Source organism: Gossypium hirsutum, chromosome D07, assembly GCF_007990345.1.
Source record: "Gossypium hirsutum isolate 1008001.06 chromosome D07, Gossypium_hirsutum_v2.1, whole genome shotgun sequence".
NCBI lineage: Eukaryota > Viridiplantae > Streptophyta > Magnoliopsida > Malvales > Malvaceae > Gossypium > Gossypium hirsutum.
This window is the reverse complement of record NC_053443.1, coordinates 54062673-54083066: the sequence shown is the minus strand read 5'-3', so window position 1 is coordinate 54083066 and position 20394 is coordinate 54062673. Positions and strand designations below refer to the sequence as shown.

The window sequence follows — 20394 nt, the reverse complement described above, 5'->3', positions numbered from 1 at the left end:
TTTCTCGTAGAAGAAATGAAGTAAGCAAAAGAATTTCATATTATGAGATAATGGAATTTTAGTGAGACAGAGTTAGAATTATTTCAAAATCCCCTGTCCTGACTTCCGAAAATTATAAAAATTGTATAAAAATAATTATGGGCTATTTTTTTATATGTTTAAAATATTGAATGAGTCTATTTTTAAGATATACAAACGGGAACATCGTCCAAAATCTTTACGAGAAGATAATTAATTTTTAGTTCAAAAAGGTCGAAACTGCCAGACAGCAGAGTAGGGGAAAATTTAAAGAATAAACTGTACTTATTGGCTAAACCAAAAATTCTAAAAATTTTATGGTAAGAAGATATTTGAGCCTATTTTTAGGGAAAATTTGTGGATCTTAATTTGGAATTTTGTATCTTAAGATACAAATAATTTAGTAACAGTGACTCAAGTAGACAACTTTGAAGGATTATATAAGTAAATAGTAGAAACACATATGAATAGTTATCTAGCATGGGTTACCCTAAAATGGATCAAGAGGCCAATGCTAATTTGGGCCATGTAGGCCACACTTAGGTTAGTGTATACTGATACTGTAATAAAACCGATAAATAATAGTAGACACTGCGTCATACGAAAGCAAACTCTGAACTACTGAAACTTTTTCCATAAAACATCTGCTAATAACTATTGAACTGTAAATTGATTCATAAAACTTTTAATACAGATAAGCGTGACTAGACGATGAGTGCACGAGTTACTCGCAGACGGGGTACTAGAGGCCGAGGTAGAGGCCGTAGAGGGGCTCGAGCTGAGTCCTCTTCACTGGGTAGTATACCAAATCTAGACACTAGCGAGACGCCAGTGTCGCCTGCCACTGAGACTGGGTCACAAGACCAAGCGGCTAGGGACGATGCACTGTCTCAAGCCATGTTAAGGATTTTAGGGAGGGTCACTGGGCCCAACACTGGAGCTGGAGGCCGCAGGTCGATTACGGAACGACTTCGGTCTAACGGAGCTGAGCTTTTCGGGGGTATTGCTGGAGTTGCCCCTAATGTGGCAGAATACTGGATAAAGGCCACAAAGAGAATTATGGACGACCTGGACTACACCTCTGAGCAAAAATTAAAGGGTGTTGTATCGCTACTACGTGATAATGCGTATCAGTGGTGGCTCACTGTTAAGGGGGGAACTAAGCCTGATCGACTAACATGGGAATTCTTTAAGACCACTTTCCAGGGGAAATATGTGGGGGCTAGTTATGTGAATGCCCGTAGGAGGGAGTTCTTAAATTTGATTCTAGGAGATAGACCAATGGCCGAGTATGAGGCCGAGTTTTTACGTGAGTAGTTATGCGTGCGGTATAGTAGTGACTGAGTATGAGCGATGTGTTCGCTTTGAGGGTGGCCTTAGGGATAATCTGAGGGTTCTGATAGCTCCATAGAATGAGCGAGATTTTGCTGTTTTGGTTGATAAGGCGAAGATCGCCGAGAAAGTGAAGCACACTAAGCGCCAGAACCGTGACAGAGAGAGAGGTAGGAATAAGAGGGATTCAGAGCCCTCGAGTTTCATTCTGAGGCCTAAGAAAAAGGCCAGATTTGATGGGCCGATGAGAGTTAGGGCTCCCATTACTGCTACTGGACAGCCATTGTATACTGACTATGGTAGGTGCCATTAGGGCGAGTATTGGAAAAGAACTGGGGCATATTTGAGGTGTAGTTCTTTAGAACACCGTATTAGAGAGTGCCCACAGAGGTTCGATCAAATGCAAGCTCCGGGTAGTAATACTGCGAAGCCGCCAAGGGTAGTTCATCAGCCACCGAGAGGCCGGGGTCAAGCCAGAGGTGGTAATGGTTTGGGCCGTGGTCAGAGGGCACCAGGCAGAGGTACCGGTCATACTGATGCGAGGCAGCCGGCTCTAGTTTATGCTGCTCGTCGCCGAGAGGATGGAGATGCTTCAGACATCATTACGGGTACGTTCTTTATTTATAATGTACCATATACTGCACTGATAGATATAGGATCCACTCACTCCTATATAGCTTATACCGTATCTGAAAACTTGGGTATATTGGTTGAAAGCACTACGAGTGAGGTCACTGTACTGAGTCCGTTGGGGCAGTCAATAAGGGTTAACAAACTGTTTAAAGATGTTCCTCTAGAGGTTCAAAGAGTTATCTTTTTGGCTGATCTGATGGAACTACCTTTTTGAAAATTTGATCTGATACTGGGAATGAATTGGTTGGTTAAACACCAAGTAAGCTTAGATTGTAATTGGAGAGCGACGGAACTACTTATCGAATGTGATTTTTGTATTGAGGGCTGAAAAGTTAGTTCATAAGGGATGTGAAACGTATCTAGCTTACATCAATGTTTCAGATTCTAGAGCCACTTCGGTTAAGGATATCAGGACAGTTAAAGAATTTCTAGATGTTTTTCCTAAAGAGCTACCTGGGTTACCTCTGAATTGTGAAGTAGAGTTTTGGATTGAGCTCCTTCCTGGCATAGCTCCAGTGTCCATCGCCCCTTATAGAATGGCACCGGAAGAGCTTGTGGAGCTTAAGGCCCAGATTCAAGAGCTATTTAATCGTAGGTTCATCCACCCTAGTGTGTCTCCGTGGGGAGCACCGGTTCTGTTTGTAAAAAAGAAGGATGGATCCATGCGTATGTGTATTGATTATCGACAACTGAACAAGTTGACCATAAAGAATAAATTCCCCCTACCGAGGATAGATGATCTGTTTGACCAGCTCCGAGGGGCTTCAGTTTTCTCTAAGATTGATTTACGGTCAAGGTATCACCAGTTAAGAGTTAAAGAGGCTGACGTGCATAAGACGGCATTTAGGACTCGTGAATTGGACTGACGAATGTACTGATAGCTTTTATAGATCTGCTGAACCGAGTGTTCTAGCCCTATCTAGATCGGTTCGTAGTGGTATTTATTGATGATATACTAGTGTATTCGAAGACTGAGGATGAGAGATGAACACCTTAGAGTGGTTTTACAGATTCTACGAGAGAAACAACTGTACGCCAAGTTTAGTAAATGTTTGCTCGCCTCAGTTTATTCTGAGAGATGAACACCTTGACTAAGCTACTACGTAAGGGTAAACAGACCTAAGAGCAATGTTTGCTCGCCTCAGTTTATTTAGTGATGGTAGTCTGTTGGTCGAACTTCAAGTTAAACCGATGTGGATAAAGCAAATTAAGGGTAAACAGATAGAGGAGATCATTGTGTCTTTGTTTCCGACAGGTTGAGAGTGGGAATACTGAGGATTTTGGACTGAATAGTGAAGGAGTGTTCTATTTTCGTGAGAGAATATATGTACCAAAAGATACTAAATTAAGGCAATCTATACTTCGAGAGATGCATAGTAGCCCTTATGCTATGCATCCTAGCGGAAATAAGATGTACCGCGACCTTTGTGAGTTATACTGGTGGCCAGGTCTTAAGCGAGAGGTTACCGAATTTGTGGCTAAGTGTCTGACATGCCAGTAGGTTAAGGTTGAGCATCACTTACCTTCAGGTATGTTGCAGCCAGTCAAGATTCCGCTTTGGAAGTGGGAGAGAATGACTATAGACTTCGCCAGTGGGTTACCCCTCAAACCTACTAAGAATGATTATGTATGGGTCATCGTAGATCGATTGAACAAGTCCACCCACTTCATATCAGTTCGTACTGACTACTCTCTGCAGAAGCTGGTTAAACTGTATGTGTCTGAGATAGTGAGACTACATGGGGTACCAGTTTCAATAATATCTGATAGGATCCTCGCTTTACATCTCGATTTTAGAAGAAGCTACATAAAGCTCTAGGTACAAGATTGGACTTCTGTGTTGCGTTTCATCCTCAGACTGACGGCCAGTCAGAGAGGGTGATTCAGATACTGGAGGATATGTTGAAAAGTTGTGTAATTGATTTTTGAGGTAGTTGGGAGGATTACATGCCGCTAGCAGAGTTTGCTTATAACAACAGCTACCAGTCTAGCATTCAGATAGCACATTACGAGGCTTTGTATGGTCGTAGGTGTCACACACCTTCATGCTAGACTGAGTTGGGTGAACGACGTGTTCTAAGCCCTGAACTAGTTTTTGATACTGAGGATAAAGTTAGACTGATTCGGGATCGTTTGAAAGCGGCATCTGATAGGTAAAAGTTTTACACCGATCTGAAGCATCAAGAGATTGAGTATTTTGTGGGGGGCTACGTTTTTCTCAAGGTCTCACCATGGAAGAAGGTATTAAGGTTTGGTTGTAAGGGTAAGATGAGCCCTAGGTTTATTGGGTTTTACCGCATACTGAAACGTGTGGGATCGTTTGCTTACCAGTTGGAGTTACCTCCGAAATTGGATCGGATTCGCGAAGTGTTCTACGTCTTTATGTTGAGGCACTACTGTTCTGATTCCACGCATATCGTTCCTGTTGAGAAGATCGAGGCTAGGCCAGATCTGACCTTTGAGGAGGAGCCAGTTCAGATTTTGGAGCGTGATGTAAAGGTTCTAAGAAGAAAATCTATCCCGTTGGTTAAGGTTCTGTGGCGTAATCATAGCACTGAGGAAGTTACGTGGGAACTTGAGGATATGATGCGCCATTAGTATCCTCACATTTTCGGACCAAGTAAATTTCAAGGATGAAATTTTCTTTTAGGAGGGTAGATTTGTAACGCCCTAAAATTCTTATTTTTTGTTATTGTGAAAATGTGACACAATTGTGTATCGGCATTTGTGGTTAAGTGCTCTGAGTGAGTCTGGGAGGTCTTGAGTTCAAGCCCTGACTTTGGCAAATTGTAGTATTTTTTTTACTTAACCCCTATTTCTGGCTAGGAGGCTTTTAATTAAAAGTTTGTAAGTACTTACCAGAATGAGCTTGTTGGTCTGGTGGTTAAAGGGAGTGTTAGTTGGCAGAGGGTCAGGAGTTCGAATCCCTGTGTCAGTGTAAGGACAAATATATTTTTATTTGTTCGTCTGTTAGAGAGTTTGAGTTGTATTGGAAATCTGAGTAGTGGGAGTTTGGTAGAGAGAATTTAAGGGATTAGATTTTGAGGTTATCAGATTTTCTAAGCATTATCGTTTCCTTTTTGTAAAATTTTTATTTTCCCAAAACTCCCCACCTTTTTGACGCCATCTCTTCTCCATTTCTTCTTCACCTTTTGCTTTTCTGTTGTCAAACCCAAATTTTTTCTTTCTATTATTCTTTCTGTTTCTGTCTCTTTTGTTGGCTACCACACCTTCGTTCCGTTGGGTCAATTTTCGTCGCACGCTCTAGTAAGTAGGGTTTTTTCTCTCTTTAACTTATATTTTTTTCCAACTTTGATTCGGGGGTTTGTGACATTTGGTAGCAACATCTAGTGTGGATTAAGGGTCTCATCATGCTATTGCGTAACCAACTGTTTCAAGGTGCTGGGGTAAGCTTTTTTGTTTAAGGGATGCATTTCTCCTTTCGGATTTAGTTTTAGTTCGATCAATTAAGTGATAAATTGAGCGAACTTGGTTAATTATAGGTTCTGGAGTGCTCGGGGATTGGTGTAGCATCAATCGATACCAGGTGTGTACCCGAAACACAAAAATAAGGGATTCGGCGAAAAGCCGATATTGCTTGCTGTTTGGACGCAGTAGTAGGCTAATTTTTAAAAAAATCACCATAAATTATGGGAATCGAGTTAGAGGGTAAAAAAATATGGGATTATTTGAGTCTAATTTCTCATAGAAGAAACGAAGTAACCAAAAGAATTTCATATTATGAGATAATGAAATTTTAGTGAGACAGGGTAAGAATGATTTTAGAATCCCCTGTCCTAACTTCCGAAAATTATTAAAAATTGTATAAAAATAATTATGGGTTATATTTTATATGTTTAAAATCTTGAATGAAACTATTTTCAAGATATACAAACGGGAACATCGTCCAAAATCTTTACGAGAACATAATTCATTTTTAGTGCAGAAATGTTGAAACTGCCAGACAGTAGAGTAGGGGAACTTTAAAGAATAAACTGTACTTATTGGCTGAACCAAAAATTCTAAAAATTTTATGGTAAAAAGATATGTGAGTCTAGTTTCAGGGAAAATTCACGGATATTAATTCGGAATTCTGTAGCTTAAGATACAAATAATTTAATAACAGGGACTCAAGTAGACAGCTTTGAAGGATTATATAAGTAAATAGTGGAAACACATATGAATAGTTCTCTAGCATAGGTTACACTAAAATAGATCAAGAGGCCAAGGCCAATTTGGGCCATATGGGCCACACGGGCGAACTTCATGGGCTCATAGGCCCAATTTCAATGTTTGACTGATAAGGTTACACGAGTCGCCCAAGTCGACTATGAACCTACTGTAGGGTCGGTATGTTTACCTAGACCCCTAATTGACTGAAATGACTGTATGACTGATATGATTAAGCCTGATGATGTCCCAATGATTTGATATTGTATGCTCTGTTTACATGCATGATATTATGTTACAACATGTTATATCTGTATATTGCATTACATTGGGTTAGGGAATTATAATGTTCGGAGGAAGTGTACTGAAAGGCCTCGAGCCTAAGTTACTGGCAGCTCAGCTGTGAACTACTGTTTAGTGCCGCATTCGGTACTTTTTGGAGGGTAGGGATGGGTAGGTTAATTATATCCCCAGATAGAGTGTAGGGTTGGACGGAGTTGGAGTGTAGAGGCTGGCTGGGTAGGATTTGATACTGTATATCTGTTACTGTACTGAATATTGATACTATAATGGGCCAAGGCCCAAATGCATGCCTACTTCTGTATTGTAATGGGTCGAGGCCCTAGTTGAAACTGAAACTGTACTGAAATGGGCTTAGGCCCAGATTGCGATTGCCTTTTGACTGTTTGCTTTATATGGGATTACACACTGAGTTTTCGTAAACTCACCTTTCTGATTTGACTGTACAGGTAATCCCCAAACATAGGCAGATCGGTGCGACAGAGGATTCAATGGTGGCCACACGGCCTATTTAGTTCAACTTAGTATTTAATTATGATTTTGATTTTATTTTGGGGTATTTTACTATAATAATGGCCTATTTGGATTTTCATTTTTAATTTAGGGTTTTTATTGTTTCGATTTACAACTGTTAGTAGTAGGGATAATTGACTTTTCAAAACGGATCAAACATTTTAACAAAATTCGCACAAACATGCAAACTATTTTGAAAAACTTCCACAATAAGTGACGTTTTGAAAATTAATAACGTTTTGAAAGAGAATAACTTTTGAATACAAATCACGTTGAAATTAATCGGCACGTCTTGGAATTAAGCATAAGATAGTGCAAAGAGGTGGTTAAGATAAGAGATTTTTTACGACAACTCATTTTTCGAAAAACACTACCATGTGACACCGCCAAATTCGGCCATAATGTCTAGGTTGGGTTGGGGTGTTATATATGTACTTTTAATTTTGAAGTTTTATATGTCAAATGAACTGAAAATATTATTACTGATTATCTTAGCAGGCCTTACAGATAGAGGTAAACAACCTCTAGAAATAGCCGGTGAATGGACTACTGTTCATAAAAAGCCTAACAAAGGGAACACTTTCAAATCAATAAATCCTAATCAAGGGTTTGTGACAATTCCTTCTCAAGTACCTTTTTATCCTAATCAAGGATATTATGTTCCATATCCAATGGTAAGACAACCAATTGGAACTCAATTATCATTTACACCACATCTGGTAAGTCAACTACCTTGATCTCAAGATCTAAATTCAACATACTAAGCCAGTTATGCTAAAATCATAAAAGAAGCAGAAAAGTTTTGTGCAACAGAAAATTTGTTGAAACCACAACAAATTCAGGAAATAAAATATTTTTATAATCCAGACTTACCATTAGAATGACATAATTTTACTAATGAAATATGGAAAACCCATATTACTGAGCAAAGAGCTAATTTCAGAAAAGCTCTTACTAAGCTTTCACAATTTCTAGTTGAAAAAACAACAAAATAACAAGAAGCTCAAAATTTATTATTAAAATCTATTTTCTATCGAGATTGGGAAGAACTAGAAATTAGTTATTTAGATATTAAGGAGATAAACAATCTTCTTAATATATTCCAATATTTTATTAACAATGGAACAAATAACCCAGTTATAAATAAAATGTTTAGATTATGTTTATATAATAAGGCTAGGAATATCCTGCCTGTAGAAATATTTACAAAACTAAATAGAGTCATTTTCAACCAGCAAGCTCAATTTCAAAAAGTTGTTTTTGAATACTTTCTACAAGCTTATGCTTTTACAAATGATTTAGATGAAAAATTCTCTACTATCAAGTTTAGACTCAATCATGAACCATTTAATATAAGCAATATCGAATTGGCTTTTGTTAGGAAAATAACAGTTTAAAATTTTTCTTTCCATTTATTAAAAGATTTTCCTGCATTTATTAAAACTGTGTTATTACGTATGGTATATTAAGATGATTTTTATTATTGCTTTCATCTTGAAATTAGTAGCCTTATTGGTATAGCTGAAAAAGAAAAATTTTATCAGTCATATCAAGTATGGATCATTAAAAAATGATCGGATGACCCAACCTATCAGCAGTTAAAAAGGAGAAAGAACACTTGACAAAAAATATTGGCAAGTGTTACAATAATCTCAGTTATTATCAAATCCAAGCAGGAATAGATTTAATGACCAAAGCCCAATATCTACTTCAACAAAAAAAACTTATTGCTTTTGGACTGATGGAAGAAGAATATTGGCATGTGATGCTGGAGTTGGATATCGCCAGAATGATAGAAGTAAAGAATCCATTCAACTATTAAAAAATATAGCTGGCATGGAGATTGAAGGTTTTCCATCACACATAATTGAAGAAATAAAAATACATGGAAAAGTTAGAACTCACCAAGATTGTCAATTGATTCATTAAATCTAGATGAAATTGAATAAATGAATCTAGTTAATATCCAAGAAGGATAAAAGAAAAGACAGAAGAAGCAACGCGTGGAAGCAACCACATCTATGTCTAGACAAAAAAAGAAGTAACGTGAAAGCAACCACATCAGGACAAAAAATATCATCAAATCAAATATGAACATTATCATTATCAGAAAAGCTGTGCGGGATTCAAATGAAATTAAACAGAGTTTAGAATTTCTCCTATAAAAGGGAGTGGAGGAAGCCTAAGAAGAGCATGGAAGTTAGTTTTGAAAATTTTCTCAAAGTTACTTTTCATCCACCATCCTCCCCTATTTTATAAAACTTTTCCTTTACTACTAGTTTCATTTTGTAAATTTGTATTACCATCTATTGTCTCTTTAAACTCCCTGTAATAAATAAGTTCCCATCACTAATTTTTAAAATTGTAATTAGATGATATTTTTATTCAAATAAATAAATAAAAACATGTGGCTATAATAATATCTTGAATCTTTAAAACAAATTATTTTTATATAATATTGAAATAGAAACAAGATTATGTGATTTAAACTCATGTTAAACGAGTGTTTGACAACGATTTTAACCGATATTTATTTTTTTCTAATTTTGAACTTTAATTTCACGTCTTTTCACATGAAAAATATTATTTTTTCCTTTTCTTTTTGTTTTTAAATGTGCAAAAAGTTATCTAACTATAAAAAATATATAAATATTAAAATTATCCATGAACTTTAATAAATTTTGCAATGTTATACATCAACTTTAAATTGATGTATTTGTATGCATCGAACTTTAATTTTGATTCAATTTTCACATTTCATTAATCTCGTTATCTATGTTATACAATTTTCCATTAAGTAGTGTGTGAATTGCGAACATGACATTTTATTAGGTCAAAATTACACAAATAAATTTAAATTAGTTCCACCTAGATTTTAAAAAAAAATAAGCACATTTCGGAAAAGGGTTTCTTACTTCCCCAAGAAATATGTTTTTTTTATTATTAGTTTAGAAAAGCAGAAAATTGACTAAAATTGCAAAAGAAAACATAGTATAGGGACCTTATTTAAAATTTGACCACAAATGATGTGGGCTTTGCTCATATTGTATTAAAACCATTTAACCCATGAACCAACTCAACCCCAAAAACACTACTGGAAACCCACTAAGAAAATCCTGAAATCCCAATCAGATGATCTTGGTCAGTGGGTTTAGATATGTTTTGTGTGGGTTTCCGCAGTGGATTTAGTTTTTTTAGGTTTGGGTTGGTTCTTGGGTTAAGTAGATTTTACACACCAAATTTTCTTCTTCTCTTTTTATATCATGGCACTTAATTAAGCCATGTCATATTTTACAAATGGTTAAATTTTATTTTAGGTTCATGTACTTTTTATGTACTTAAAATTTAGTCTCTCTATTTTTATTTTTAAGAATTTAATCCCTTAACTATTTGAATTTAAAAATACAAATCCTATTATTAATATTATTAAATTTTTTCTATTAATTTTGGGCCCATTACTACATCATTTCTTTTATTATATGACTACAAAATGAGTATTTTTATTATTTCAAAATATCACATCAATAAATTTAACGGTGCTAATAATTAACTATAAAATTTTGAATCAAAAAATAAAAATAAATTAATTAAATTCCAAATATACGACAAGTACATCAACTTGAAGCATATTTTATTGATTTTAACATGCGAGCACGTTAACTATTCTTTTTTTCACACAGTTTGAACTTTTTTTACATTTGTTTTCTTCATATCTAACACACAAATATGTTTTTAAAAAATGCTTCAAATGTTGGAGTTGGTTCGTGGGAAAACCTCCCACATTCCCATGTTTTATAGGGTCACTCCCACGTGACCACATTTTGTTGCCCACTATTTTCACAGTTTCTGTTTGTGTGATAGTGGAGTTGGTGGTTTTGATGGGGAACCACAGGTATAAATACCCCCAAGCATAAGATCTTTAGGTATCAAAAAGTAAAATTTGAAAACAATTTCATCTAGTGAGGTTTTTCGAGTGTTTAGAAGATTTTGGTGTTTTTCGATTTTCATGTTTCCATTTGGCTAAGTTTAATGTCCTCGTCGGTTGTTTGACACGCTCGATCAATGGTGTTATAGCGTTAGGATTTTGACATTTGATTCAGGCGATGATTGGAGGTATTTATGTTCGATCTTTTCTGCTGTATATTAACGTTTAAACAGTTATTTTCACTTACATCAAATATAAAATAAAAGGACGAAAATGCATTTCTCCTTATTATAAAGGGACCTCCGATATATTTTACCATTTATTCATCAAGAAAACTTTTGTTGTGGGTGTAGTCAATTTGACACCAACCCATAGGAGTTGGTGTGGTGCTTATATGGGACTTGGTGGCAACTGGCCAACAACAATCTAAATTGACATGGAATTTATAAGATTCATTGATCTCTAACACCCTACTTTGACTTGAAATCATAACGAAAAATCTTGGCCCAAAGTCAAATACGATCTACTTAAATTGCCTACCAAACTAATTAGATTTAAAAAAGAAAAAAAAATAATAACAGTAGTTGTTGAGAAAACTACATCGATAGTGTTCGGTATAGCTTTATCTATACTATTAATAAAATCTTTGACTGAATTAATATCACAGATTAATTGAGTTGTACTCGATTAGGAAATAACTATTATATCATTTTACTAAATGACAACTACTATTATTATTTTCAAACATTATATTTCATTATTTATTGTATTTTATTTTTAAATACACGTTTATATTCTAAATACGTAAAGTGTTCATTGATTAAACACACCTCTATTGTTTTATTTATTTTTATTATTTTCCAATAGGAGTTTTTGTAGTAGGATTGTAGGTCGGGCTAGGTTCAGGCCGGACCTTAACAGAATTTTAAGCTTGGGCGCGACTTGAAAATGGGCCTAAATTTTTGTCCAAGCCCAATCCGGTCCAGCTCGCCCGTATTAAATTTTTTATATAATTTTTAAAATATATATAATACATCAAAAACACTAACGTATGTGCAAGTTAACAAGTAAATGTTTTTAAAATAGTGGCAAAATTAACAATAAAATAAGAGTTATATAATATCAAAAAAATAACAAAATAGTAATAATATAATAGTGAAATAACAGCAAAACAATGAGAAAACAGTAAGAAAACAATAAACTTTTTTCTTTTTACAATTTCGAGACCGACCAAAAAAGTTTTACTCGAGGCCTAATCTTCTCATTTTTCGAACCGACTTTAGATGAGAAAAAATTAGAAAAAAGGAGATGAATCTCTTTGGGTTAATCCTCCTTGTAACATTGATTTATTTTGGGTTGATTAAAGATATCCATCTCCATCATCTTCATCATTATTAATTTAAAGTATAGTTGTTGCTTTTAATTTTACTTCTAAGCGATTGGTGCAAAGGGTAAGGCAATACTACCACTTTGAGTGATTGAAACAGCAGCCAAAATTCTTTCTTTCTTATCATTAATTAATCAAACCTACAAATCTCCATGTTACTCCCATGTGATGTGTTCTTGATTGATGTTTTTTTTAATCTGCAATTTTATTTTATATACAAATTTTGAGTTTTAATCTTTTGGATTTTATTTTACAAAATATTTGAGTTTTAATGTTTCAATTTTTTATAAATATTTTTGAAAAAATATTTCTCAAATAAATAAAAGATGACCAATAATTCTTATGTAATATTTATTTATATATCATAATAATTAAAAATATTATAATTTTAATTTTAATTAAATTCAAATAATGACACTTTTTTTAAAAAAAACTTTTAAATCAAAGTCCTAGTTTTATTTTAATTTCTCATGACATACCCCCAAATTGATGAAAGAGAAAAGACTTGGCGACAGACAATGATTATATTAAAAGCATGACACCCAAGTTGGCCCTCACCATACACACACCGGATCTAGGATTTTATTCTCCAACCTAAAATTTCTAAATCTCAACGACCTGTTTCTTTACGTAACAAAATATCAATTCTTCTTAAATCTTTTTTTTCTTATTAAATAAATAAATTTAATATTTTTTAAAAAAAGCATAAATGATTTTACTATAAAAAATTAAAAGAAATTGCATTATATAAAATTAAATATTTCTTTCCATTATGTATTAATATATCGTATTAAAAATTTCATAAGATCAAACTTATCAATAATAGAATCTATAAAAAAATTCTCGTTCAAGATTTTGGGATTGAGAAGACCTAATAACTCGTTCAAGAGCTTGGGAAGACTCGATACAATGTTCAGGAGCTTGAGATTGAGAAAACCTGATATCTCGTTCAAGAGCTTGGGAATGTTCGATATTTGATTTTTCTCCACTAATAACAAAAGGTTGAGAAATCGATTGATCATTATTGTTTTCTGACACCTTTTTCTTGAAAAAAGATTCGATATTTTTGTTTATCATAATTTAATAAAAAAACTTGAAGACTGTAATAATATATTAAATAATATATTGGGAAAAAAGGAAAAAAAAAACAAACAAACAAATAATATAATTTATGCAAAAATATTTACCGAGAGGTTTTTGCGTAAGGAGTTAAGAGGAAGATAATTTATATTTTTTTTACTCTGTACTCTCAGTCTCAGCATCAAACTCATTTCTTTATCTCTCAACAGTGTCAACAACTTATTAGAAGAAGATAATTCATTAGCAATATATACAAATCAAAATGGAAGAAAGTTACTGACCTAATATGTATGGGTATCGGCCAAATCAATTGGTTTTGGAATTTGGCTTTAAAGTTTATTTTGGGCTTCTGAGTTTAGTCTTTCAAAGCATATTATTCATTAATGTTTGGTTATTATTACTATTAAAGTTTATAATTAAAAAAAGAAAAATATTTTGTTAATATAAAGTATAATTTTATGACTTAAGGGGTTGAATTATATGAAATACAAGTTGGCCAAAGGAACGAATGCTATACAGTATGGACACCAATTTTAAGATACATGATAATTTATATATAAAATTCATAAACCTTAAAATTCCAAGGGGCAGTCCCCCTCCCACCCGCGCCCCCTAGATCCATCCTTGGGTATAAATCTGTTTAAGTTGTAGTGGTATTCAAGTAAAGCTCTTTAATAATGTCAATTTCAAATTTTGAACTTGGTTCGAGTATAATTAAGTTGGATTGACTTTGATTAAATCAATTTTTTTTGAACAAAAGATTGATGAACTTCAATTAATTGGTGAAGAAAAAATCATCAAAAAACCAAAACTTGAAACCAAAAATGAGAAAACACAGATATGAGAAATTGCAGCTTGCTTATCCTTCTCCTTCACTCTAATCTGTTCATCAGTTGAGGACTCATCTTAAACTCTCTTCCTCATTTCTTCTAATCTTGCGATAATTTTGAAGCTAAAAGATTATCTCTGTAGGTCTGAGCTCATCGGAGACACAAATCCCATTTCCTCCGACACAGTAAGTCCTCTACACAATGTATATATTTAAAATTAAGTTTAAGCTCATTTGATGACTAATTTTTTAGAATAAAATAGTAATTTAATAAATAAAAAAAAGTCAATTCAATTAACAAATTATTTTTTTTAACATTAATATTAGGGGTGAGTATTTGATCGAATCGAGTCAAATTAAGTTAAAAAATTTCGAGTTAGTCGAGTTGATGAATCCTATTTTAGCAACCGAACTTAATTTGAATTTTTTTTGAATCGAGTAAAAAAATTTCGAGTCAAGTCGGGCGAGTTAACGAATCTTATTATTTATACTTAATGTTGCATTTAAATGGACATATTATTTAACTAATAGACGAAGTACAAACTTTTAGATTAATTTTGAGTAAAGGAAAAATGGAAAGTGGGGCAATTCAGGAAGGAAAGTAAGACTATTTGGTAAACATTTATCAAAACAATGTAGCTTTGTATTTTAATTTGATAGTTTTGACTTTTAATTTTAGATAAAGTAAACATTTATCAAAACGACATAATTTTACCTTTTCTTATTTGGATTTTCGAATAACTCGAATTAAATGTTAGGTTGAATTGAGTGAAATTGTTCGAGTTAAATTTAAAAAAATAATAATGTCAAATTAAAATCTTGTTACAATATAAATATTTTCATGTTAGAGCACATAAATTTGAAACCATATATATTTAAAAACATTTTTAAAGCACAATAATAATAATATAATAATATATTTCAGTATGATAAACTTAAATCAATAATCAGTTATTTAGATTCAAAATTTATTATTTTATAAAATTTTTAAATTTTTTAAATTTCAACTTTTTTATATATTTTTAAGATTTAAAATATATATATATAGTTTTTTTAAAAATACAAATTTTAGAATTTTTATAAATATTTTGAATTTTAAAAATTATTTTCAAAATTTGAAAATTGCTTTGATTTTTTTTGTAATTTTTGTTAAGAGAGAGACCAAAAGGGTATTTATACTACTAATCTGTTATTTGAGTTATAAAAATTCAATTCAATTCGACTCAAACTCGAAATTCGAAATTTCTTATTCGAGTTGACTCGAATAATTCAAATAACTCGATTCGATTAACTCGAAATTTGAAACTTTTTTTTGATTTTTTCGAATCAAATTTTGCTCACCCCTAATTAATATCATTATAGGTTTTTATCATATTACTTTTGTTGATACAATGTCTAAAACTACTTATAGCCTCTCCCTAACCCTTAAATAGGAGGATAATGTGCTTTAGCGCACTCAAACTCACATTCTCCTACACTAACAATAATACCGATGTTAATCGAACTAATATTCAATCCACTAATTAACAAATTATTTAAACGGGATAGGTAGCTTAAACTACTAAAATTTGTTCTTTATCAAATTAAATTTTACTATTTTCTCATTTATTTTGAGGTTTGTTTAAATTGGGTTGGTGGGTTGGTGAGAGGGAGACGTCCCAATCTCTCCTACCCATTTAGGTTTGGCCCAATCATTTAAAAAAAAAGAAAATAGGTAACCATCAATCTTTCCTTTTTGACCCACACTTCTCCTTTACCTTTCCCCATCTCTCTTTTTACTTCCATCAATTGGTTAAATTTAAACTCTAATTTTTAGCCTTAAAAAAACGAAAAATTCAACTTCATCTTCCAAATTAACTAACATTTTTATGGTATGATTAAGAAACCCTTTATGTTTTGTTAATGAATAATTAAATTTTTTTAGAGTTTCTGCAGTGGGGAAACAAGGACTGGCAGGAGCCCCAACCCTCTTAAAATAAAAAACTTTTTATATGATCTCTCTAAAAATTTTAAAATTTAAATTAGTAAAGGTAAAATTGTATTTTGGTCCCCTAAAAATATAAAAATTTGATTTAATCCTTTAATAATTATAAAGATATAGTCTATTAAAATTGTGGAATTGCATTATTTTTATCATAAGAATTACAATTTAATTTCGGTCCCCTCTGAAAAATATTTTTGATTTCACCCCTGGGTTTATGATTTTTTTTCAATAATATTATATTTAGGGTTCAAACCTAAATTCTCTTCTAGAGTGTTATGTATTTAACCATCAGGTGTTGATATGAATTTTAAGGATAATTATTTAATATAGGAATTTTTTATTCTACAAGTGGAATTGAGATTTTGTAATGTGTCATTATATTTTTAAAAGATTAAAAAAATAAACGTGTGACAAAATCTAAAACTCATTTGTGGAATAAATGTGTGCCAAATAATTATTTTAATTATTGTTACATGTAGGGATTAGGAAGAAATATTGGAAGATCTAGTATGCTACAAACTAAGTTTTAGGCCATTTATGATGGCCTTCAATTAACTAATGGATAAAGGTTATTATTGAAACAGATTGTGCTTTAGCTATCAAAGGTGTTCATGGAGATTATAAAAGGACATTCAAATATAAATTTGATTTTGCGTATTCAAGAACTGCACATGCACGAGTAGAGAGTGCTCATAAAACAAGTACCTAGAAAGGTGAACTCTACTGCTGATAATTTAGCTAACCTGATGAAAGGCTCTTCCATTAGCACAAGAGTTTTTCATGTGGTTCCTCCTTCGATTGATGATCAGATACGGAGTGATAGATGTTTTCGGTTATCCAACATTGATCCTAATGTTAGCTCATAATTGATGTTGTTTATATCTTGTTAAAAATTATTTTAATTTTAATTGATAAATTTATTAATAATTTAAAAGAAAAATTGTTCAACCTAAATGATATTCTCCAAAACATGTGGATGTTTGAAATTTTAGTAGTATAAATAATAATGATAATAATTTTTTAAGGTGCTCCACAGTCACAACCAAAACTTCTCTTTTCTCAATCGCTTGATTCAAGCGGGCCACCGCCATCGCCATGGGTGTCTTTGTGTGAAGTTGGCTCTTTATTGATGATTTCGGTTCTCAATTAAAATTCTTCTTTTTTTCCCCACATAAATGTATTGGTTTTACATTTTTTTTATATAAATATTTTTTTCGATGAAAATTTTTAATATTTTATAATATATATGTGTATGTATATATATAAAACATAGGAGTAGGAGAAGATCCACACATTTCAAGGACCAACGGCAACCCTACGTATCCATTCTATTCGCTTCGCCCTCTCCTCCTCTGCCTCTTATCTCCTTCTGTCTTTATCCATATCTTTCTCTTTTACGTTTTCTGCATCTGGGTTTCCAATTAACATTCCGAATCTGTGGTGGATTTTTTTCTTTTTTTGGTCGAATCGAGGTTTGGGTATTTTTCATTGCTTTTTTTTTTAATTTCTTTGATTCCCATTGTCGTTTTTTGTTGTGTGGTTTTGTCAATGGGCTCTTTGGATGAGGGCCATTTATGTGTTGAGATTGAGAATGGAATGAAGCTGGATGTAAGTGAGAAAGAGCCTGAAACTATAGCTATTGAGGATGCTGTGAAAGTTCTATTGCAGGGTTTGGGTGAGGATGTTAACAGAGATGGCCTTAAGAAAACTCCCCTTCGTGTTGCCAAGGCACTTCGAGAAGGAACAAGAGGTGCTTTTTTGTTTTATCCCAAATTCTAGTTTAATATTATTGTAATTAGAGTAAATTTTCTGAGATCTGTATTTTTTACTTTGCTTATAATATGCAGACTTGGTTCAAGAAGGTTCTTAATTACCTAATTTTTGCTCAAAGATTTTGTTTTTAGCTCTTCCTTTTATATTTTGCAATCAATAAGCACAGGGTTCGTTTAGTTCAGTTCCAACGTCTTACATGCAAATGGCTTTCATTTATTAGTTCACTGTTCTTTGCTAAATGGGACTTACCACTTAGGAAAAAGCCAAAAATAAAAGCTGAAGGCTTTTGAAGTATTAATTTTTTTTGGCTTTGTTGATTTAGTATGTTTTGGGCTCCATTGAATATAAGATTGTGTTTGCTCATTACATGTATATGTGATTATATATGTTGTTGCAGTCTCATATTTTGATCCAAGGCTTTCCTATTGCCTTCTTAGGTTACAAGCAAAAAGTAAAAGATATTGTTCAGGGAGCTTTATTCCCTGAAGTGGGTTTACATGATGGAGTTGGTCATGCTGGAGGAGTAGGTGGGCTTGTGATTGTTAGGGATCTTGATCTGTTCTCATATTGTGAGTCATGCTTGCTCCCGTTTCAGCTTAAGTGTCATGTAGGTTATGTGCCATCCGGTCAGCGGGTTGTGGGATTAAGCAAACTGTCTAGAGTAGCTGATGTTTTTGCAAAACGACTGCAAGCCCCGCAGCGTTTAGCAGATGAAATATGTTCAGCTCTGCACCATGGAATCAAGCCAGCAGGGGTTGCTGTGATACTTGAGTGTTTGCATATTCATTTCCCGAATGTGGAGTCAGTCCTCCTTGACTCAAAGCATCAAGGATGGGTAAAAGTCCTGGTGTCTTCGTGTTCGGGGGTTTTTGGAAATGAAAATGCTGACGCTTGGAGTGATTTTCTTGGTCTTTTGAAATTCAGAGGTGTGACTGTGGATAGAACTCTAACCAGGGACTCCGTTAATCAAAGTTGGTGCCCTTCAAATTCTTCATCTATGGCTAAGATTTCATCCGAGCTTGTAGCGGCCAACCCTGAAATGGTTGCTGCAGTAGCATCAATACTCAGATCTTTGGGTGAAGATCCATTAAGGAAAGAGCTTGTGGAAACTCCTAGCCATTTTGTGAGGTGGTTGATAAACTTTGAAAATACGAAGTTGGAGATGAAGCTGAATGGCTTTGCTTGTGGCATATCCGATCTTCTCAAACCTAATGGGGAAATCAGCTCCCGCAACAACGAACAGATGCATTCAGAGTTGAACCTCTCATTCTGTTCACAATGTGAGCATCACCTGCTTCCCTTTTATGGTGTGGTCCATATTGGATACTTCTGCCCTAAAGGAATCAATCACCTTGGGAAGTCCCTTTTGCAGTCAATAGTACATTTTTACGGTTTCAAGCTCCAAGTGCAAGAAAGGCTGACCAGGCAAATAGCTGAAACAGTTTCATCGATCCTAGGTGGAGATGTCATGGTAGTTGTGGAGGCTAACCACACCTGTATGATTTCTAGAGGGATTGAGAAGTTCGGCAGTAACACAGCTACCATTGCAGTGCTAGGACGATTTTCAACCGATCCGGCTGCTAGGGCTATGTTTTTACGGAGCATTCCAGACGATACTACATCTCGAATATTATAGTACTCTTTTCCAGATCTAGATCCGGTTATTCTTTACCTCAGTTAATGCTTTCACCCAGTATGCAGCAGTGCAGAAAAATGGTATAATTTATACTGTATACGCCCATGGATTACAAAAAAATGCAGCTTGGAGCCTGGTTATGTTCCAACTCCAGTTTGGCTATTTAAGGCAAGGAGTTCCATTTAGTCTCAGAAGAGGCACCCTATTTACAATTTTTTCTCTCTCTTTAATATAAATCCCTTTGTGGGAATTCCAGGGGTAAGTCCTCAATTCCACCATTACATTTCTGGGCATACTTTTTTTTTTTCTAATTAAAGATCTCAATGTACTGAGGAAGTTACTGAAATTTTTAAACACCATTTAGAAATTGGAAAATAAAAAATATATTCACGTTTAATGGTTTAATTTTTTTTTTCACTTTCATTTCTTATATTTATTTGCTGTAATGGTGAGGAACTAAATAGTTTGGACTTTGGACCCATTATCTACTTCTAATATTTTGGCGATGTAATGCTTGGTTGACCTTTCAGGAAATTATTATTTTGGCTTGGCCGAAACTGCCAGGGGTGTGCGCAAAAGCATGCTTCAGTGATGTTACTAGGTAACCGAAATCTGGTTTAATTGTAAAAAGATTTTAAGAATAACAAATATTTCATTATATGAATATCTATTTACTTTTTATAATTTTACATTTTTTTAAAAAATTAAATAGTTTAAACAATATTCTAAAAATAGATAAGTGATTTAAGTTGAAAGATTTAAATTTCTTTAAACAGATTAGATAATCTAGTATTTTATAATTAAGTTATATAGA

The 20394-nt window shown here is 33.5% G+C and overlaps 2 protein-coding genes across 3 annotated transcripts; both read left to right on the top strand.

Annotated features, from left to right (window-relative positions):
• The first annotated feature begins 729 nt into the window (after nucleotides 1-729).
• On the top strand, nucleotides 730-1335 carry LOC107956239 (uncharacterized). Its single transcript, XM_016891958.1, has 2 exons — nucleotides 730-772; nucleotides 833-1335. The coding sequence occupies exons 1-2, from the start codon at nucleotides 730-732 to the stop codon at nucleotides 1333-1335; spliced, it is 546 nt and encodes a 181-aa protein (XP_016747447.1).
• Nucleotides 1336-17198: 15863 nt separating this feature from the next.
• LOC107954960 (GTP cyclohydrolase 1) lies at nucleotides 17199-20264 on the top strand. Of its 2 annotated transcripts, XR_001699776.2 has the most exons (3): nucleotides 17216-17921; nucleotides 18382-19838; nucleotides 20111-20264. XR_001699776.2 is itself a non-coding variant. In XM_016890652.2 (2 exons), exons 1-2 carry the CDS (start codon nucleotides 17720-17722, stop codon nucleotides 19578-19580), a joined length of 1401 nt encoding a protein of 466 aa, XP_016746141.1. In that variant the 5' UTR covers nucleotides 17199-17719; the 3' UTR covers nucleotides 19581-19985. The 2 variants fall into 2 exon arrangements, 1 of the variants encoding a protein (XP_016746141.1); XM_016890652.2 differs by lacking the exon at nucleotides 20111-20264 and having other exon boundaries at nucleotides 17199-17921; nucleotides 18382-19985.
• Nucleotides 20265-20394: the final 130 nt, after the last annotated feature.